General features: G+C 47.0%; 1 protein-coding gene across 1 annotated transcript in view; it reads left to right on the top strand.

The window, feature by feature from the left end:
- LOC148481864 (dachshund homolog 2-like) overlaps positions 1 to 23,496 on the top strand; it is a 324,209-nt gene that overhangs the window by 133,058 nt on the left and 167,655 nt on the right. Inside the window, exons 4-5 of the mRNA XM_088452903.1 lie at positions 8,600 to 8,758; positions 14,714 to 14,886. Coding sequence (XP_088309029.1) covers positions 8,600 to 8,758; positions 14,714 to 14,886 — 332 coding nt within the window. The remainder of the gene's footprint in view (positions 1 to 8,599; positions 8,759 to 14,713; positions 14,887 to 23,496) is intronic.

A 23,496-nucleotide genomic window follows, 5' to 3' on the forward strand; every position in this document is an offset into this window, starting at 1 on the left:
GAGCGCGGCCTCTGGTACCTTCTGTACGAATCTTTCAGACTATTAAGCTCTTCTAAATATTCTCTGCATCTGTCCAGATCATATATCTCCGCTGTCATGTAACATATGGACAGTAAATAGTGTTGCTACAATATCAGATAATAACAAAAGCTCGACAGAGAAAAGTCACCTTCATCTCATTTGTTTGTCTTGATTTATGGACTGAACCGACATGTGCCAGAGAGTCCTGTGGTTTTAGGATGGCAAATAAATCTGTTTGTTACCAGGTTCCGGAGTGACAATAGGAGGCTTCTTCCTCTGTTGTTCTTCAGAGCCTGTATCAGCCTGTAAGGAGGTCCGTCTCCCCATCGCCGCTGGGTCAGCACATACCCTCTACCATCCTTTCATCATGAGATTATGATGGGCTTAGGATGGTTATAATGTATTATTTATGAGGTGTAGACATGTTACCGGTTATATAGTGTCCCAACATCTGAGAGATAGGTGACTGGTTATATAGGGTCCCAACATCTGAGAGATAGGTGACTGGTTATATAGTGTCCCAACATCTGAGAGATAGGTGACTGGTTATATTGGGTCCCAGCATCTGAGAGATAGGTGACTGGTTATATAGGGTCCCAGCATCTGAGAGATAGGTGACTGGTTATATAGTGTCCCAGCATCTGAGAGATAGGTGACTGGTTATATAGTGTCCCAGCATCTGAGAGATAGGTGACTGGTTATACAGTGTCCCAGCATCTGAGAGATAGGTGACTGGTTATATAGGGTCCCAGTATCTGAGAGATAGGTGACTGGTTATATAGGGTCCCAGCATCTGAGAGTTAGGTGACTGGTTATGTAGTGTCCCAGCATCTGAGAGGTAGGTGACTGGTTATATAGGGTCCCAGCATCTGAGAGTTAGGTGACTGGTTATATAGGGTCCCAGCATCTGAGAGATAGGTGACTGGTTATATAGGGTCCCAGCATCTGAGAGATAGCTGACTGGTTATATAGGGTCCCAGCATCTGAGAGATAGGTGACTGGTTATATAGTGTCCCAGCATCTGAGAGATAGGTGACTGGTTATATAGTGTCCCAGCATCTGAGAGATAGGTGACTGGTTATATAGGGTCCCAGCATCTGAGAGACAGGTGACTGGTTATATAGGGTCCCAGCATCTGAGAGATAGGTGACTGGTTATATAGTGTCCCAGCATCTGAGAGATAGGTGACTGGTTATATAGGGTCCCAGCATCTGAGAGATAGGTGACTGGTTATATAGGGTCCCAACATCTGAGAGATAGGTGACTGGTTATATAGGGTCCCAACATCTGAGAGATAGGTGACTGGTTATATAGGGTCCCAACATCTGAGAGATAGGTGACTGGTTATATAGGGTCCCAACATCTGAGAGATAGGTGACAGGTTATATAGTGTCCCAACATCTGAGAGATAAGTGACTGGTTATATAGGGTCCCAACATCTGAGAGATAGGTGACTGGTTATATAGGGTCCCAGCATCTGAGAGATAGGTGACTGGTTATATAGGGTCCCAGCAACTGAGAGATAGGTGACTGGTTATATAGGGTCCCAGCATCTGAGAGATAGGTGACTGGTTATATAGTGACCCAACATCTGAGAGATAGGTGACTGGTTATATAGGGTCCCAGCATCTGAGAGATAGGTGACTGGTTACATAGTGTCCCAGCATCTGAGAGATAGGTGACTGGTTATATAGGGTCCCAGCATCTGAGAGATAGGTGACTGGTTATATAGGGTCCCAACATCTGAGAGATAGGTGACTGGTTATATAGGGTCCCAACATCTGAGAGATAGGTGACTGGTTATATAGGGTCCCAACATCTGAGAGATAGGTGACTGGTTATATAGTGTCCCAACATCTGAGAGATAGGTGACAGGTTATATAGTGTCCCAACATCTGAGAGATAAGTGACTGGTTATATAGGGTCCCAACATCTGAGAGATAGGTGACTGGTTATATAGGGTCCCAGCATCTGAGAGATAGGTGACTGGTTATATAGGGTCCCAGCAACTGAGAGATAGGTGACTGGTTATATAGGGTCCCAGCATCTGAGAGATAGGTGACTGGTTATATAGTGTCCCAACATCTGAGAGATAGGTGACTGGTTATATAGGGTCCCAGCATCTGAGAGATAGGTGACTGGTTATATAAGGGCCCCAGCATCTGAGAGATAGGTGACTGGTTATATAGGGTCCCAGCATCTGAGAGATAGATGACTGGTTATATAGGGTCCCAGTATCTGAGATATAGGTGACTGGTTATATAGGGTCCCAGCATCTGAGAGATAGATGACTGGTTATATAGGGTCCCAGCATCTGAGAGATAGATGATTGGTTATATAGTGTCCCAGCATCTGAGAGATAGGTGACTGGTTATATAGTGTCCCAGCATCTGTGAGATAGTGTCCCAGCATCTGAGAGATAGGTGACTGGTTATATAGGGTCCCAGCATCTGAGAGATAGGTGACTGGTTATATAGGGTCCCAGCATCTGAGAGATAGGTGACTGGTTATATAGGGTCCCAGCATCTGTGAGATAGTGTCCCAGCATCTGAGAGATAGGTGACTGGTTATATAGGGTCCCAGCATCTGAGAGATAGGTGACTGGTTATATAGGGTCCCAGCATCTGAGAGATAGGTGACTGGTTATATAGGGTCCCAGCATCTGAGATATAGGTGACTGGTTATATAGGGTCCCAGTATCTGAGAGATAGATGACTGGTTATTTAGGGTCCCAGCATCTGAGAGATAAATGACTGGTTATATAGGGTCCCAGCATCTGAGAGATAGGTGACTGGTTATATAGTGTCCCAGTATCTGAGAGATAGGTGACTGGTTATATAGGTTCCCAGCATCTGAGAGATAGATGACTGGTTATATAGGGTCCCAGCATCTGAGAGATAGATGACTGGTTATATAGGGTCCCAGCATCTGAGATATAGGTGACTGGTTATATAGGGTCCCAGTATCTGAGAGATAGGTGACTGGTTATATAGGGTCCCAGCATCTGAGAGATAGATGACTGGTTATATAGGGTCCCAGCATCTGAGAGATAGATGACTGGTTATATAGGGTCCTAGCATCAGAGAGATAGGTGACTGGTTATATAGTGTCCCAGTATCTGAGAGATAGGTGACTGGTTATATAGGGTCCCAGCATCTGAGAGATAGATGACTGGTTATATAGGGTCCCAGCATCTGAGAGATAGATGACTGGTTATATAGGGTCCCAGCATCTGAGATATAGGTGACTGGTTATATAGGGTCCCAGCATCTGAGAGATAGGTGACTGGTTATATAGGGTCCCAGCATCTGTGAGATAGTGTCCCAGCATCTGAGAGATAGGTGACTGGTTATATAGGGTCCCAGCATCTGAGAGATAGGTGACTGGTTATATAGGGCCCCAGCATCTGAGAGATAGGTGACTGGTTATATAGGGTCCCAGCATCTGAGATATAGGTGACTGGTTATATAGGGTCCCAGTATCTGAGAGATAGATGACTGGTTATTTAGGGTCCCAGCATCTGAGAGATAGATGACTGGTTATATAGGGTCCCAGCATCTGAGAGATAGGTGACTGGTTATATAGGGTCCCAGTATCTGAGAGATAGGTGACTGGTTATATAGGGTCCCAGCATCTGAGAGATAGATGACTGGTTATATAGTGTCCCAGCATCTGAGAGATAGATGACTGGTTATATAGGGTCCCAGCATCTGAGATATAGGTGACTGGTTATATAGGGTCCCAGTATCTGAGAGATAGGTGACTGGTTATATAGGGTCCCAGCATCTGAGAGATAGATGACTGGTTATATAGGGTCCCAGCATCTGAGAGATAGATGACTGGTTATATAGGGTCCCAGCATCTGAGAGATAGATGACTGGTTATATTGGGTCCCAGCATCTGAGAGATAGATGACTGGTTATATAGGGTCCCAGCATCTGAGAGATAGATGATTGGTTATATAGTGTCCCAGCATCTGAGAGATAGGTGACTGGTTATATAGTGTCCCAGCATCTGAGAGATAGGTGACTGGTTATATAGGGTCCCAGCATCTGAGAGATAGGTGACTGGTTATATAGGGTCCCAGCATCTGAGATATAGTTGACTGGTTATATAGGGTCCCAGTATCTGAGAGATAGGTGACTGGTTATACAGTGTCCCAGCATCTGAGAGATAGGTGACTGGTTATACAGTGTCCCAGCATCTGAGATATAGGTGACTGGTTATATAGGGTCCCAGCATCTGAGAGATAGGTGACTGGTTATATAGGGTCCCAGCATCTGAGAGATAGGTGACTGGTTATATAGGGTTCCAGCATCTGAGAGATAGATGATTGGTTATATAGTGTCCCAACATCTATGAGATAGGTGACTGGTTATATAGGGTCCCAGCATCTGAGAGATAGGTGACTGGTTATATAGGGTCCCAGCATTTGAGAGATAGGTGACTGGTTATATAGGGTCCCAGCATCTGAGAGATAGGTGACTGGTTATATAGGGTCCCAGCATCTGAAATATAGGTGACTGGTTATATAGGGTCCCAGTATCTGAGAGATAGATGACTGGTTATTTAGGGTCCCAGCATCTGAGAGATAGATGACTGGTTATATAGGGTCCCAGCATCTGAGAGATAGGTGACTGGTTATATAGTGTCCCAGTATCTGAGAGATAGGTGACTGGTTATATAGGGTCCCAGCATCTGAGAGATAGATGACTGGTTATATAGGGTCCCAGCATCTGAGAGATAGATGACTGGTTATATAGGGTCCCAGCACCTGAGATATAGGTGACTGGTTATATAGGGTCCCAGTATCTGAGAGATAGATGACTGGTTATATAGGGTCCCAGCATCTGAGAGATAGATGACTGGTTATATAGGGTCCCAGCATCTGAGAGATAGATGACTGGTTATATAGGGTCCCAGCATCTGAGAGATAGATGACTGGTTATATAGGGTCCCAGCATCTGAGAGATAGATGACTGGTTATATAGGGTCCCAGCATCTGAGAGATAGGTGACTGGTTATATAGTGTCCCAGCATCTGAGAGATAGGTGACTGGTTATATAGTGTCCCAGCATCTGAGAGATAGGTGACTGGTTATATAGGGTCCCAGCATCTGAGAGATAGGTGACTGGTTATATAGGGTCCCAGCATCTGAGATATAGTTGACTGGTTATATAGGGTCCCAGTATCTGAGAGATAGGTGACTGGTTATACAGTGTCCCAGCATCTGAGATATAGGTGACTGGTTATATAGGGTCCCAGCATCTGAGAGATTGGTGACTGGTTATATAGGGTCCCAGCATCTGAGAGATAGGTGACTGGTTATATAGGGTCCCAGCATCTGAGAGATAGATGATTGGTTATATAGTGTCCCAACATCTATGAGATAGGTGACTGGTTATATAGTGTCCCAGCATCTGAGAGATAGGTGACTGGTTATATAGGGTCCCAGCATCTGAGAGATAGGTGACTGGTTATATAGGGTCCCAACATCTGAGAGATAGATGATTGGTTATATAGTGTCCCAACATCTATGAGATAGGTGACTGGTTATATAGGGTCCCAGCATCTGAGAGATAGGTGACTGGTTATATAGGGTCCCAGCATCTGAGAGACACTATATAACCATTGAATTAGGATATAAAAGGGAAAAGCCACAGCCATAAAGGGGACTTACAGTATTCGCCCTTATGCATCAGTAAACGTGTGATATTGTAGCGGTTAATCTCCTGTAATAATAAAGGGGACAGTAGGAAGTAAAGTCACCGGGGGAGGGGAGGTGTAGATCGCATGCGGCCATTAGGGGAGATATCTATTGTACTCCTGCAATGTCGCCTTATTCAGAATTTGTCTTGTAAACCAGGGTCCATGTAGACATCTCTATCAGCGGATAAGCTACGGCCTATTGATTAACTAATGGCTCCGTGTGCCGGCTTTCAGCATCGCCATCACTTCATTCCTCAGTCATCTGGAACCCGTCCTGTGTCCTCTCCACCGCGCAGCGTTCATTAGCCCAGCCAGAGATTCCGTTTCCATAATCCTTTCTAATTTGGTTTCCTATTCAATTGACCAGATATTTTCCACGTGTGACCCCCGGAGAGGCAGTGGCGCAGAGCAGGGTGAGATATGGTGACGCCATGTTACTATTAGCAATGGCCGGCGATGCGTACGTTTCCAGACTCCGCCACCCCAGTAGGAAGTGGAATTTACCTTTGTGTAGGAGTCTCACAAGATGATAAATGCTGGTTGTATGCAGCTGTAGCGGCTTCAATTCCAGATATTAAATAATAAAAATGAATAAAGCGGGATGCCCTCCTCTGAGATTTGGAGTGCGGGCGTGGGTGCTTGATGCCAGCATGTCTGAGTGCCCAGGGATGAGAGGCTCCAGTCACCATGTGACGGCTGAACGCGCGGCACATTACATTTCAGCGTCCGGCTTTCCTTTGATTGTCGCAGTCTCACCGGTTGTCTTTGAGTTATAAAGCGTGCTGTATTTCTGCGGGCACAGCTTGTAGTACTGCGTGGAACGGCCGCTGTCTTAGTACTGCAGTAAGGGCTTATTTCTCCTGACAGAGCGGAAACAGGTAATGAACGCACGGTTTGACATTGACTTTATTACACGAGTGCTGTAAACACGGGTTATCTTGTATATTCACCGGGAGACAGGTGCTGGAGATGATCACGGAATTTGTTTTAATTAAGTAACTGCAAATGTGCGGTCATGACGGTTATTACATTCACGGGTGTTTTTTTTCCATTTTATGTAACGGCAGAAAGAGGACCTGATGAGCCTAATACATGGATTTGCTTACGTTGCAGACTGTGTATGTTAATGTTCTACCTGTGCTGGGGAAGGAAGCAAACCTGTCCTGTGGATTATTGGATAGTAAAACTGAACTTGTGACTCAAACATGAAACAGATTTAATCCTTTAAAACCATCAAATTAGTATTTCTCTATGTGACTGTTACCAGCAGAAAGGACGATGTGTAATTACTGTGCCTGCACTGTCCTCTTCCCAATGCAGAGTAAAGCTGTCCATACGCTGTGCGATATGCACCGTGCGACGCAATGGGGGATCCGACATAACGATTGGATGGCCGACCGCCTGATATGCCGGCTCTCCCCTCCCCCACCCGCATAGCGCTGCATGGGATTGCACATCTCATCCCCAGATCGACTGAACCTGCAGTAAGACCTGGGGGTGCACGACCCCACTGCTGCGCGCACTGGCCGATATCATGCCCATATACGGTACGATGGAGCAGCCAAATCGTACCAATCTGTCGGATCGGCTGCTTTATCGCCCCGTGTATGGGCATCTTTATAGGGCCCATCTTATTATACAGCTGCTAGGGTTCATGTCCAACTAAACCTCATTAGTGATAATAAACGCCACAAAATAACTTTTATGTATATTCCAAATATTTGGTTCCAGAATATGTAGTTTCTAGTACATAGGTGATTTCCTCTGTAAGCACTTTGGAGTACCGTCCTTTAAGAGATATTGCCTATGCTTAGAGCTGCAACTAGGAATATGTACATAGTATATACACAATGTAGACAAAAGTGATTGGACACTGTCAGTAAACAGATCAGTGAGATGTTATAGTGACGTCAGTACTGTGTAGGTCACCACGTGCAGTGATTACCGCAGACGCCCTTCTTGGCAAACCGGCCACAAGTTCCTGGGCAGCAGCAGGCGTTATGTTCTGCCATTCCGTCCTATGTACAGTGACCGACTGTGACACTGAGGATGGTGGAGTCGGCCTAGATCGCACCCATCGCTCCAATTCACCCCAGAGGTTCTCAATGGGGACTCTGATACCGCTTTCAGACAAAAATCCAAATTACCCGGGTTAAACATTTCAACCTGGTAATTTGGAGATCTACACGAGTCCTTTTTCTGTCTGAAAGGGTCATCCCGGGTCTAAATTCCCAGCAATTTACCAGGGTCGGAGACACGGGAATTTAGACTTGGGTTGACACTTTCAGACAGAAGAAATACCCGTATAAATCAGCAAATTACCAGGTTAAAATTTTTGACCCGGTAATTTGCTTTTCTGTCTGAAGGGGGGGTACAGACAGAGAATGGCAAAACATCCCGGTACGCAAATGTCGGGAAAAATCCATGTTTTTTGCCATTTTCTGTCTGAAAGCGGTAAGAGCTGGCCAGTCCATCCTGATTACCAAATTTTCTGTATACCAGTCCAGCGTCGCCCCCGGAAACACGACAGTTGGCATTGTCACGCTGATAAAAGCATCCATTGTTTCCGTAAAATTGCCAAGTGCATGGGCCTCCCTACCAAGTGCTCTTATCCAAACCCCATTTGGAACTCATGTGCAGTTGTATGCATGGTATGCATTTCCCTTGCGCGGGGGTGTCCAATTACTCTTGTCTACATAGTCTGTGTATACATTGACCAATATTTTGAATACCAGAAACTTTATTTACAAAAGTAAACCGACAATTTATAAAACTTAATCCAGAGCAGATAAATGAATGAGAGATTACAGCTGTTCTCTGTATAGTGGTTACAATGTGGATAACGTGTCCCTTCTACTTCATCCTCCAGGTGGAAGTGAATCCTCGTGGGATAAGGAGAAGCTCCAGTCTCCGATCACCACCAGCGGCTCCCAGCATGGACTAGGACACGTCACTTTGTCCGGACAGTCCGGGATTGGAAGTACACATCCGCTGAGTCCTCTCCAACAGAACCACCTGCTGGCTAACAGTACGTATCGAGGGGGACACGACGAGGGTCCAGTGTGTGGCTCATTAGTGGTGGGGCCAGGTCAGGAAGAGAAGGTCACAATGTGTTCTGAGGAGGACCCCCGTGATCTCTTTGTCTGCTGTCATTATGGGGGAAATGTCCCCCCCCCCTTACTAGGTCAGACACTTGGAAGCCTCATATTATTTGTGCCAGTTCTCTTGGCACCCAATCCAGGGAGGGTGATCCCACGTTTCTGCTAGTCAGGAGATGGCATTGTGAACCCCCAGATATAACCCTGAGGTCATGCCAATGTGGCTTTTCAGGCAGGGTCAAATCAGATTAGTATAACAGTTGTTTGTAATATAGCAATGATGGATTTCAGTAACTCGTGTCACGGAGGGGGGAGGGGGCATTTGGCTGGGCTGCGCTACTCCAACTATCAGTAAAGTAGGGTCTGGCAGGGTGGGGGGATAAGAGCCCTTTGGTCACAACTGAGACAATAACATTCTCGATCCGCTGCAGAAGTTTTCTTACCGACTTTCATGACCCCCAAATATCATTTAGAGGATTCAGGACTCTGTATTAAGGTCATTCACAATTACATGAATATTACTCAAAGTAAAAAAAGTTACTTATTTCTAAATAAACATTTTAACTTTTATTTTTTCTAGAGTAAAACAAATGACTGCACACGGTGGCGGGACAGTTATTATATCTCGGAATCTCTAGCTGTGCGCTCGCAAGCGGCCCGATGGTTTGCGAACGCGCATGCGCACGCTACGTTCTGCGTGTGCGCGAACTGTTCTGTGCGATCGCAGCCCGCTCGCTCGCTCGCCCAGCAAAGACAGCCCAGTGTAATGTGTGACAGGAGAGGCCGTTTGCGGGTGGCAACAGGGGTAGGACACTAATAACGGGGGACTGGAGGCGCGAACGCAAGTGTGCCTCTGTGTATAAACGCCGTTTTTAAGGCGTGCATAATTAACATGCAGCGTCACAGTACACGTCACTTGCCTGTCTTTTACACTGAAGTCCTCGCAGTGTTTGCAGCAGGGTAAGGCAACCACAAGCGCTGTGATCGCTACCGATGGTCCTTGATGTACCAGTGTTTTAATACACTTCCTGGAGATGACATGCGCTAGTGGGCGTCTCAATATACACTCATGGGTGTCTGCATACACAAAGCGATCGCTCGCCCAGCCAAAGTGGGCGTGCTAATGCCTTTCCGAGTGAACGCCTGCCATGGCTTCACTTTGCCGAAATTGCATACGCTGGATGAGAGCGATCGCATCTAGCGAACGGTTCAGAATCGTGGCCTATGTGCGCTCCCACATGTCGGACCGACGTGGAATGTCGTTAGCGACGGCCATGCTGATTAACACAGAACAATTATTGTAATCTTCAGTTTTAACTGCGCCGAGACCAACACCCGTCTCCCATCGGTAAATGTAATGTAGCTGTGTATCTGTAGGGGTCTATACCTCAGGAAGGCGACCGCAGTCAACCCCATCACTAGGAATTGGTGACAGAACTGTCATGTGCGACAGCGACTGAAATCGCAGTTGCAGCCTAAATGGGCATTGTACGGTGTAGATGGGCTGAGACGGTGTTAGCCTCATCTTCTGGGCTTAGAATAGGATTATTATGTTAACATTTTGTTTCCCCTAATTAATTGCAGTTTAATTATTTTCCAATAGCGTGCCAGAGAAAATAATGTCCGACTGCGAATCTGCAAGAATTAAAACGATGACGGGAAAAAGAAGCATTTTAGAGAGACATAAGACATGGCATGTAATTGTCCTGATATCATATTTAATATTGGGCTAGATTGTTGTATAATTCATTGTAAAATTATAGTGGGAAGTACATCATAAAATAAGAAGTGTATGATTAATTCATTAATTTATGTAGCAGGCATAAAATAAGAAATGTCGTCCAAAATTAATTTTAGCCCAGAATTAAATGATGTAGAGTTTGCGGTGAGGCCGTATATATTCCGGATATACTGTGAATTTATCCCTTGGTAATTAGAATATATGAGAAGTCAGGGCTCTGATAGATCACTTTTCTGTGTAAAATAATATTTCTGTCAGCGTTTTATGTGTTCGACTCAATGTGAGGTCAACATATTTTTCTGAGTTGAAAAGTTGTAGACATAACAAATGATCTGAAATCCCGGCGTCTTCGCTGCTTTACGCGTTTTATTTACTGTGTTACAGCGTCCGCTCGGATGTCCAGTCAACGTGGGTTATTCTGTCCATATCTGATTTATTTAAAAAAAATACATGGGAAGCACAGAAAAGAATGGCGTGGAAAGATTTTTTGTGTGTGTTTTTCCATCCTCTGTGTATAACACATACATGAGTGTCAGCATAGGGATCAGCACTTCCCTATGCCTGGAGCATGTAATTTGTGTTTCCTTTCTGTCTGTGCTTTGTTTCAAATTCTACACAAGTGAGTTTGGATAAAGAGCCGCAGTGCTGAGTTCCCGGTATACGGCGTACAGACTCCCAGTATACGGCGCACAGACAGGGGCGGAGGATATGGAATCTGCAGACTGAAATGTACCTTTTCTTCTGGCTTGATAAATTGGTCCTGATCCTACACACCCATCTCATCTTCCCTGTCCTGTTCCTATACTCCCCATATCACCTTCCCTGTCCTGTTCCTATACTCCCCATCTCACCTTCCCTGTCCTGTTCCTATACTCCCCATCTCACCTTCCCTGTCCTGTTCCTATTCTCCCCATCTCACCTTCCCTGTCCTGTTCCTATTCTCCCCATCTCACCTTCCCTGTCCTGTTCCTATACTCCCCATCTCACCTTCCCTGTCCTGTTCCTATACTCCCCATCTCACCTTCCCTGTCCTGTTCCTATACTCCCCATCTCACTTTCCCTGTCCTGTTCCTATACTCCCCATCTCACCTTCCCTGTCCTGTTCCTATACTCCCCATCTCACCTTCCCTGTCCTGTTCCTATACACCCCTATCTCACCTTCCCTGTCCTGTTCCTATACTCCCCATCTCACTTTCCCTGTCCTGTTCCTATACTCCCCATCTCACTTTCCCTATCCTGTTCATATACTCCCCATATCACCTTCCCTGTCCTGTTCCTATACTCCCCATCTCACCTTCCCTGTCCTGTTCCTATACTCCCCACCTCACCTTCCCTGTCCTGTTCCTCTACTCCCCATCTCACCTTCCCTGTCCTGTTCCTATTCTCCCCATCTCACCTTCCCTGTCCTGTTCCTATACTCCCCCATCTCACCTTCCCTGTCCTGTTCCTAAACTCCCCATCTCACCTTCCCTGTCCTGTTCCTATACTCCCCATCTCACCTTCCCTGTCCTGTTCCTATACTCCCCATCTCACCTTCCCTGTCCTGTTCCTATACACCCCTATCTCACCTTCCCTGTCCTGTTCCTATACTCCCCATCTCACTTTCCCTGTCCTGTTCCTATACTCCCCATCTCACTTTCCCTGTCCTGTTCCTATACTCCCCATCTCACCTTCCCTGTCCTGTTCCTATACTCCCCCATCTCACCTTCCCTGTCCTGTTCCTATACACCCCCATCTCACCTTCCCTGCCCTGTTCCTATACTCCCCACCTCACCTTCCCTGTCCTGTTCCTATACACCCCCATCTCACCTTCCCTGTCCTGTTCCTATACTCCCCATCTCACCTTCCCTGTCCTGTTCCTATACTCCCCCATCTCACCTTCCCTGTCCTGTTCCTATACTCCCCATCTCACCTTCCCTGCCCTGTTCCTATTCTCCCCATCTCACCTTCCCTGTCCTGTTCCTATACTCCCCCATCTCACCTTCCCTGTCCTGTTCCTATACTCCCCATCTCACCTTCCCTGCCCTGTTCCTATTCTCCCCATCTCACCTTCCCTGTCCTGTTCCTATACTCCCCCATCTCACCTTCCCTGTCCTGTTCCTATACTCCCCATCTCACCTTCCCTGTCCTGTTCCTATACGCCCCCATGTCACCTTTCCTGTCCTGTTCCTATACTCCCCCATCTCACCTTTCCTGTCCTGTTCCTATACTCCCCATCTCACCTTCCCTGTCCAGTTCCTATATTCCCCCATCTCACCTTCCCTGTCTTGTTCCTATACTCCCCATCTCACCTTCCCTGTCCTGTTCCTATACTGCCCCATCTCACCTTCCCTATCCTGTTCCTATACTCCCCATCTCACCTTCCCTATCCTGTTCCTATACTCCCTCATCTCACCTTCCCTGTCCTGTTCCTATACTCCCTCATCTCACCTTCCCTGCCCTGTTCCTATACTCCCCATCTCACCTTCCCTGTCCTGTTCCTGTTCTCCCCCATCTCACCTTCCCTGTCCTGTTTCTGTACTCCCCCATCTCACCTTCCCTGTCCTGTTCCTATACTCCCCATCTCACCTTCCCTGTCCTGTTCCTATACGCCCCCATGTCACCTTTCCTGTCCTGTTCCTATACTCCCCCATCTCACCTTTCCTGTCCTGTTCCTATACTCCCCATCTCACCTTCCCTGTCCTGTTCCTATACTCCCCCATCTCACCTTTCCTGTCCTGTTCCTATACTCCCCATCTCACCTTCCCTGTCCTGTTTCTGTACTCCCCCATCTCACCTTCCCTGTCCTGTTCCTATACTCCCCATCTCACCTTCCCTGTCCTGTTCCTATACGCCCCCATGTCACCTTTCCTGTCCTGTTCCTATACTCCCCCATATCACCTTCCCTGTCCAGTTCCTATATTCCCCCATCTCACCTTCCCTGTCTTGTTCCTATACTCCCCATCTCACCTTCCCTGTCCTGTTCCTATACTCCCCATCTCACCTTCCCTATCCTGTTCCTATACTCCCTCATCTCACCTTCCCTGTCCTGTTCCTATACTCCCTCATCTCACCTTCCCTGTCTTGTTCCTATACACCCCCATCTCACCTTCCCTGTCCTGTTCCTATACTCCCTCATCTCACCTTCCCTGTCCTGTTCCTATACTCCCCCATCTCACCTTCCCTGTCCTGTTCCTATACTCCCTATCTCACCTTCCCTGTCCTGTTCCTATACTCCCCCATCTCACCTTCCCCTTGTTCTGACCCATTCCTCCCCTTCAACAGTTTCTCCCTAACTTTTGATCCTGTGCACCCCAAACAGCAGACAAAGCCACTCTCAGCCCTGCAGAGTGACATACAGTCAGGTCCATAAATATTGGGACATTGACAGAATTTTCATATTTTGGCCTCTATTCACCACCACAATGGCTTTGAAATGAAACAAACAAGATGTGCTTTACCTGCAGACTTTCAGCTTTAATTTGAGGGTAATTACATCCAAATCAGGTGAACGGTGTAGGAATTACAATGGTTTCTATATGTGCCTCCCACTTTTTAAGGGGCCAAAAGTAATGGGACTATCAACTCAAAAGCTATTTCATGGACAGGTGTGGGCTATTCCCTCGTTATTTCATTATCAATTAATCTTGTTTGTTTCATTTCAAAACCATTGTGGTGGTGAATAGAGGCCAAAATCTGAAAATTCTGTCAATGTCCCAATATTTATGGACCTGACTGTATATAGTAACTAGCACCATGTGACCTGGTGCATTCAGTCCGACATTGAATGTAGGTTTCATCAATCTAGTGCATCTTCTGTGGTCGCCGAATACAGAAGTGTGATTTGTTCCTGGGGGTAAATTCCACGTCATTAGAACAGACCACTGCCACAAGCAATAAGGAGCATTTTACTGCAGTATAATCCCCAACACTGTACTATCCACCCGTGTGATGCTTAGTGTCACAGGGCAGCCGTGGTCAGTGCTGCGGCGTTTGTATGTAGCAAACATTACATGCCGAGGGTTCTGTCTTCTGCTGTGGTGGAACGATATTGTATAAGGAGAAATGTGATGTCCCGTGACAGGCCGCTCCAGTAACATGTCCGTCAGGATCACGTATGTTCTTGTGCACTGATGTCTGGAAACTTCTCTCTTTTGTTTTTTAGGATTAGAGATACCGTTCATGATGATGCCTCACCCCCTCCTCCCAGTGAGCCTCCCTCCCGCATCTGTTGCCATGGCAATGAATCAGATGAATCACCTTAATACTATCGCCAACATGGCCGCAGCTGCTCAGATGCACAGTCCTCTGTCTAGGGTGGGAGCGTCTGTAATAAAGGTAAGAACAATAGGGCTGGCTGACACATTGTGACAGAGCTTACGTGCAGCAGCAGCTTGTTACAATGTAGCAGCCTGCACTGTGCAAACATTGCTCCTCCAACACTGTATCGTCTGCATGTACTCGTCGCTGCATGAGGTAACCGGGGTGTCTGTGGTCGGTGAAAGCGTGCGCAGCGACGTGCGCAATGCACCAGTCCGTGCCTGAGATTGGACACTTTGGCAAATTTTAACAGAAAATCAGAATCAGTAGGGGGGGAGGGGGGGGGGGATGTCGTCTGGTAACAGAGCGAGCGTTCCTGTGTAATGAACCTGTGGTCACAGCTACAGGAACAGTTTTGTGGATATGTACCAATTTGTTTTTGTATTATGTGACAAATGTAAAGACATGTTTAACGCCTTCGTCGCCGCAGGGATATCAAGTCGTTCATTGCTGTGATAAATTCATTATATTCTGTCAGTTTACGTGGAGGAATTTGCAGAATGTGACCAATTAGACGGTATCCGTATGTCGCATTAAGTAAACTTCTGTGATCGCTTTGTAAGAGATTGTATGTATATAGTTATTTTCACAGGTGTGTTAAGTTTGATATAGACGAGGATGGGGGAGAGCCGGTGTTTGATGAACTCGCCGAAAAATCAGTTTATTTCTCAGTTGTCCGATGTCAGTACATTGCTAATTGCACCACAATCCCGTCATTCACCATGTTTAGGGTAAATGTTTGGAAAAAAATGTCTCTTGCTGTGTACACAAAGCTAGATCTTCAGTCCATCACCGAGAGAAACGGCCATAAAATGCTAAGAAATCACATATGGAATTGTATAATGAAGCTCACGGCTGTGCGAATTGCGTTGTATTGTGGGACCGCAGTGTGGATACCTGTGACATGACACAAACTCGTCATTCTGTGCCGTATAATGATTATATGGTTTAACCCTGATCACTATTTCTTCCTGTTGGTAAAGAACATTGATACTGTACGTGAATAAATGTTACATTGTAACCCTGATGTCACCTTCTAATCTGTGTCATGTCATTCCTGGCGGCCTTCAGTGCCCACATCAGGTCAGATTTCCCTCAAGCTTCTCTGGTTGTTTGGTTCACATTCCACAAGAAGCCATTTACCCCCCACTCTGAGCTGGGAACAAGTTTCCCTCCAGCCCTTACACAGTGTTGCCACCTTTTAGGGCCAGCGATAACGCCTCTCGCCCTGCGATGCCGCTATGTGCAGGACTATTGGAACTCATGGTATCATAGTTAAGCAACACAACTGCCAGGTTCCGGTTTGTTGAATAATTAGTTAATGGGGCCCATACATATGCGACTGATTCCCGCAATTCCCCAATCCAACCATACCTGAGTCTGGGAATCGGGGAAATCCAACATGGATACGACTGATTTGTCGGATCCCAACCAAAAATGGGATTGACAAATCTGGGAATTTTAACATGCAGAGTTTCCCCGATCCGCCATGTCTGCGGATTGACGGTTTTGATGATCGGATAGACGGTCGGGGATGTATTGGCCCCTTTAGTCCTTCCTGTCTCTGACGTGCTCAGAAGGTGTTGGAAGTCTCAGGTGAAGATGTGATGACATCACTGACACAGGTAGGAGAGGTCAGAGGTCAGAACAACTGACCGTAACTAATTTGTTTGTTTCTTAATAACACTTAGTGGGTTTTAGTTCCTCCTCTCATTAGCCAAAATTTAATGGGAACATCCAGGAGGCATCAGTCAGCAACGCTTTGTGAGATCTATGTACCACCACTCTTTATACAGATGTGTCCTCATACATTATTCCTGCAGTCGCGCCAAACAAACCCTCTCGGCGTGCAGGCTCCATTTGACTCGGATTGCACAGAGCATATTTTGTCACCGGAAAATGCGTCGCAATTTCATGAGACAAACCCGCTTCACGAGACTGCACTTCTTACTATGGATAAATTTACTAAAGTGAGAGGTTTTAGAAGTGAGTTTTAAAAGTGATGTTGCCCATAGCAACCAATCAGATTCTGGCTATTATCTTCTAGAAGGTGCTAGTTATATGTTAAGTAGAATCTGATTGGTTGCTATGGGCAACATCACTTTTAAAATTCACTTCTAAAAACTCTCACTTTAGTAAATTTACCCCTAAATCTCTATAGAAAGTGCTACGATTCACCAGCCGCAGCTTTTTTTTCACGGCCAAATCCCAATATGCTTCGTATACAGACTCAGACGCCAATGCCAGGAGCTGGCACCCTCGCAAGTGTCGGGGGAGGGGAAGGGGTTTGAATACAGAGATGGGAGATAGGCAGGATGGGGGACAGAGATGAGAGATGAGGAGGAGGTAGAGATGAAAAAGAGGTATATGGGGAGACGTGAGGCACAAAATGGAAGAAAGACACCGGCTGGGGGGAGGATTAGATTTGGCAGAGATAGGAATGTGGGGGAAGACCCTGTATTGTCGGGCATGATAGCTAGTGACCCGGCTAAGGACAGGCCCCCGTCTAATGAAATGTCAGGACAGCTGCTGTAGTTTGGTGTGTCTGTACCGAGGCCTCCTGCGTCTGACTGGGCCTGTCCTGATGGTAGTGATGCACCTCGTATTCTGTGCTACAAATTGTACAATGCCCCCGATATGCAGCGGGCGCTTTTATGGCTGGAAATACGTGTCATCAGTCACATAGCCCTCCCATTACCACGCAGACCCTCCGGGTGACCCCCGATCCATTTCACCTTCACTTTCAAAGACAATGGTTTTTTCTGCAAAGCATTGTAGCTCTGGAGCTCACATCAACCTTTAGTTCTGGCTCAGATCCCTTTAGTGTTGGCGCTGCCGTTAGTATTAGTAGCCAATGTCTAATGTTGCCATAACATGAATGGGATATAGTAATGTGATCATTAGGCCTCAGAGATTCCGTTTATGATCCAACCTGAGCAATTGCTGTGGAGAAGGGAGGTTACGATGCCGCCCGTCATCTGTATTCCAGGTCTCCTCTGTAGTCAGGGCGCAGAAACGCACTCCGCAAATTTCTCCGCACAGTGCAGCCTTAGGGTTATCCCTCTGTTTGCAGTAGCTCTCGTAAATGAAAATACGGTCATTCAGGATGGGTGAGTGAAAACCGTTGTATCGATTTAATGATGGAATTTGCGCAATCTATTCTCTGCTTATGCACTTTATGAAATTATTGTTAGTGTGTGTGTGTGTTATTGTTAGTGTGTGTGTGTTATTGTTATTGTGTGTGTGTGTTATTGTTAGTGTGTGTGTGTGTTATTGTTATTGTTAGTGTGTGTTATTGTTAGTGTGTGTGTGTCATTGTTAGTGTGTGTGTGTGTTATTGTTAGTGTGTGTGTGTGTGTGTGTGTGTGTGTGTGTGTGTGTGTGTGTGTGTGTGTGTGTTATTGTTAGTGTGTGTGTGTGTGTTATTGTTAGTGTGTGTTATTGTTAGTGTGTGTTATTGTTAGTGAGTGTGTGTTATTGTTAGTGTGTGTGTGTTATTGTTAGTGTGTGTGTGTGTTATTGTTAGTGTGTTATTGTTAGTGTGTGTGTGTTATTGTTAGTGTGTGTGTGTTATTGTTAGTGTGTGTGTGTGTTATTGTTAGTGTGTGTGTGTGTGTTATTGTTAGTGTGTGTGTTATTGTTAGTGTGTGTGTGTGTGTGTGTAAATCGTTCATATTATTTTGTGTGCTGAAAAATGGTTCAACAAAATTACTGCTTATACGGTCAAATGCGCAGAGCAATTTAGTTGCGCCATCGGAGAGATACATACTGTACCTCCCAACTTACTGTATGGTATCCCAAGGCGCAGGCAGGAGACATACTTTATACTCAGGCGCTTGTCTGTGCCGTGAATCCGGCTGTTTAGGGCCTATACATTTCACGCTGCCAGCCGAGGTCTCAAAGACACAATTCACCGGATCCCTCAGGGTGACTATCAGTGGAGGATGTATTGAGTACCAGATCCTGTCCCAGTAATTATTCCTGGATGGTTCATTTCAGCTAGACCTACATCATCGTTTACAGGCCAGTCACTCAGGATATCTGTGTGTTTCTATCTAGGAGTTCCTATACACACTATATTACTGTGGTACTACTGAATCAGTGTGTGCAGTTCATCACATGAAAGTGCACCTTAATACGGGACCTTTTTCTATCGGACTGCTGGTAATTATATTATGGTCTTGATGCCACAGTATATATAGATTCATACCAATGGTTTGCAATCGTGTTTGACATCTGCAGATGCACACAGTCTCTCGCAGTCTCACACAATTTCACGCAGTCTCTCACAGTCTCACACAGTCTAACACAATCTCTCGCAGTCTCACACAGTCTCGCGCAGTCTCACACAGTCTCACACAATGTCACGCAGTCTCGTGCAGTATCATGCAGTCTCACGTAGTCTCATGCAGTCTCGCCCAGTCTCATGCAGTCTCGCCCAGTCTCATGCAGTCTCGCCCAGTATCATGCAGTCTCGCGCCGTCTCACGCAGTCTCTCGCAGTCTCATGGTTACTTTTTTAACATATGAATTGATACTTTTGTTATTTTATTGCACGCCTGATTCAGTACATTCTCAGTACAAGTCATACAATACTGTTACCAGCGCTGTGAGCCTTTTTACCCATTGTTTATTGGATTAAGAAGAATCTTTTCCTAGGGGGCTCACATCGTCCCTCACACCTGCAGGACACTATTGTTTCAGCGAAATGGGTATGAAAGAGCCGCCGGTTCAAATCCCGATCCTGGAAGCCCGTCTAGGACAGAATCCCGACTGGCAGGTAAGTATACTATCCCTCCCCTTTACCCCCCCCAACCCTCCTTTTGTGGTGCCTGACCCCCCCCCCAGTGGTGCCTAACCCTAACCTCCCTTCCCCGCATCCTAAACCTAAGTGTCTCGGGGGGGGGGGGGTGCCTAACCCTATCCCCACCGTAATGGTGCCTAACCTTAATCCCCCCTCCCCGCAGCCTAACCCCAAGTCCAACGCCGGTATCCTGATGCGTAAAGGGATAGTGGCGTCGGTACTTTATCCGGCGGTGGCATATCATACTTGCCTATCCCCCCGATTCGGCCAGCAGCCTTCCGTAAATCGGGTGTCACTCCCTGCCCCCAGATAGGCAGCCGACGACCCCTCTCCCCCCCTTTCCCCGTGGTTATAAGAGAATCCCCCCCACAGCAGGGGGGGGGGCGGTGACGCGATTCTCAATGAACCGCATCATTTTGGCCCCTGTAAGCGGCATTGTGTAGTAGGGGCGGGGCCAAAATGACGTGATTGCATGGTCACGCCCCCACTCTGCCCACAAATGCCGGCCATGCCCCCTTGATTTGCTGATCTGGCTTCCCCCTCCCCGAAAGGGCAGCCAGAAAGTCGTCAACCCTGCGGTATACCGACCGCCGGCATCTTGTCCGCTGAGATGTGAACTACATCCCGTTTCAGCGCCTAAAAGAGGGTTTATTTATATATTTCATACTGTATACTCAGGTGTGCCCAGCAGTGTTGGAGCTCCTCTCCCCTAATACCACTCCTTACGTTGCTTGCCCACCTGCTGCTACGTGCGCGGCTTATAAGGGGACCATGGCGGGTTATGTCTCTCAGCTGTCCTGGAGTCGGGAAAAGTCCTTTTGCTGGTCTGTATGGAAATAGCTATTAATTGTGTGTATGTCTAAGTTTAGTACAGTAATGACTCTTTGGTTATTGCTTAAGTATGGAAATAGATCAGTTCCCTGGCAGAGGTTCTAGCTGCAGGATACAGTATTTGTAGGACATATAACTCCCCACGTGGGCCCTATCCCCAGCCCATGGAATCCGTTATATAACACTTTACGAAGCTTCTCAGCAGCTCCCATTATATCCGCTACTTGTTCAGCGGAACATCTGGAAAGGAATGTTCTGATAGAAAACCGTTACAGCGATGTGGTGTAAGCATGCCAGTAACTGGTAATAAGGCTGCGGGGACGTTACACCGGCCTGTCTGCATCATATTCCATCTCCTCATCTGCTGGAGAAGTATCTGCGTATCTGTGCGGGGATTCTGTCTGTGTCAGGCCGTCGCAAAGTAACTGATGAACTATCTCAATACTGACTTAAAAGGTTCTTACACAGTCAGATAACCTTATTTTGGGACACTTCCTGCGACTTTTTGACATTGCTTTTTCCTTTTAGCTTTTTTAGCCAATCAGGCAGCGCTTTGCTATTATCCTGCGCACTTAGGCCCTGATTCAGACCCACTCGCGAGCGGCTGTCCGCTCGCAAGTGGGTCGATGGTCTGCACTGCGCATGCGCACGACGGAGGGAGCTCCGTCGTGCGCATGCGCGAGACGCGACGAGCGAAGGACTTTCCTTTGCTCGTAGTGTCTGATCAAAGGGGGCGTGCTGTCGATGTTGATTGACAGCACGCCCCCTTTGGTGGGCGTGCCGGGGGCGTGCCTGCCAGACGGAGGCGTTCCCAAGGGACAGCCGCTCGCGAGTGGGTCTGAATCAGGGCCTTAGCTGAGCTGAGGGCACAATTGTTCCCAGAGTTATAGAAATCTCTATCTTGGGGCAACGGAAAATTTCTGCTGGTTTTGCGCTGAGACAAACAATGTTTCTGAGGACAATTCTGTCTAAAATGTCCAATCTGGCCGTCTGGGGTGCGCACCCTAAACGCAGATTGTCGTTCTTTCAAAACTCCAGTGAACGGTCTTTGGGTGACTCTTCCGTGTTTATTCTAAACAGCGAACCTAGAACATCACTTTGGCACAATTGTCTCCAAATTCATAAAGAGAATTCTGCAGTAATATTCTTATGGGACGTTTGCATTTCACGGTGACCCCACTTAGTGTAGCCAATCGAGGGGCTTACACCATTTACATACTGTATAGCCTGGATGCCCGATCTCTCAGCTGCAAGTCACATGAAACTAGATATATTTGGGGGAAAATGGAGATATATTTGTTCAAAACTTGGTTAACATTCAGCAGACAAGAATCCTGTGCTGCATCTGTATACACTTTACGCTCAGGCTTCAGTCATGCAGTAAACATTGCTCCGCCCCATACTCAATGATGTCATGCCCCAATGTCCTCCTGTGTAACTGCCGCTGTTGGACTTGGAGGACCGATGCGTTCTCTGTGTCCGTGTCTGCGTCTTTCCTGAGACCGTGCACCACCCGTGCTCCTCAATCGAAACTGGGACTGTGCCTTATTCAGAGCCGGACGCTCTTTGAGAGAGAGAGCTCTGAATCAGGGAGTCCCTGTTTTTTTTTTAAAGACAGCCTCCTGGCCGCTCGCTAAGCTGTGGGTGACCACCCACAGCTTTAGCGAGCGGCCATGTGATGGTCGCAATGGTCACGACCATCGGGTCTTGCGACGTGACCCTTGTGGTAGGGTCTCATTTCCGCAAGCCCCAGCGAGCTTTAGGCTCTAATAGAGCTGGAAGCTCACCACTGATATCACTCGTAATGTCAGTGGGGCCGCCCCCAAATGGCAGGCGTCCCTTCGGGAACGCCTCCATTTGGCCAGCAACCCCCCTGCCCGCCTCCAAAACGGGGCAAGCTGTCAATCAAAATCAACAGCTGCCCCACTAGCGACGGAGCGCCCGTCGCTGGCCGGGTCTTGTCCATGTGCACCCCGGTGCCGGCTCCGACATGCGCAGTGGGGGACCATCGACCCGCTTCCGAGCGGGTCTGAATCAGGCCCTCTGTGCGCGTGGAATCTGGATGCACACACCGTGCAACTCAGACAAAGAAAATAAAACGATCCACTGCGTCCTACGTCGCCATTGCGTCCAACACATTTTTGTTCACCTCAAACAAGGGTGCTAGAATTTATTATCCTTTGTTTATGTGGCGCCACAAATCACACAGGAGCTTGCAGTCTAAATTCCCTAACACGCGTTGCACACACTAATGTGCATTTTAGTCAGCAGCCAATTACCCTACCAGTAAGTTTTTGAAGTGCGGTGGGAAACACCTGGGGTATAGCCACACAAACATGGGGAGAACATACAAACTCTACACTGGCGCTGTTGGTGGCATTTCCTCATTGTGTGTATATGTCCCTGTGTTATATAGAAGCAGCCCTGGAAGTGTAAGACCTGCTACAGCATGTATACAGTGAGTGCTGGGTCTCCCCTGATATTCCTTCAGCTCACATTGTGCATTGTCTCTTTGCTATTGAGACTGACAGAGCAAAGGAAAACTATCAATTATATGTGTCATATCTAGACAGATAAATGAATTAAATATCCAGACTCTTTATAAACACTCGGAAACAGCTTCCACTGTGAAATGCCATTTACTCCTCCTGGAGCTAATTAAAAGATTAACATTTTGAAGAGTAATTACAGTTTCAAATATCTCGGCGTCCCACTATAACACGATGATCGCTTACCTTCAACTCTCCCATCAGCCTCTGGATCAAACTTCACTTCTCGTTTTAAATAGTTCAGTTGACAGGATAAGAGGCCATTTCTGATTGGCTGCCAGATCGGCGGCTGGCAGCCAATCAGTTTGCGTTTGGTGCTATTTTGTAGTGGCGCATTCGCCCAACCAGCTTTTATTATGCTTTTCTCCCATTGGACTATGGGCCTGATTCAGAGCCGCTCGTAAGCGGCCGCTCGTTCGTTCCTACCGATGTTCGCACAACTGCA

This window comes from Taudactylus pleione, unplaced genomic scaffold, assembly GCF_031769625.1.
Source record: "Taudactylus pleione unplaced genomic scaffold, aTauple2 ptg000557l, whole genome shotgun sequence".
Classification (NCBI taxonomy): Eukaryota; Metazoa; Chordata; class Amphibia; order Anura; family Myobatrachidae; genus Taudactylus; species Taudactylus pleione.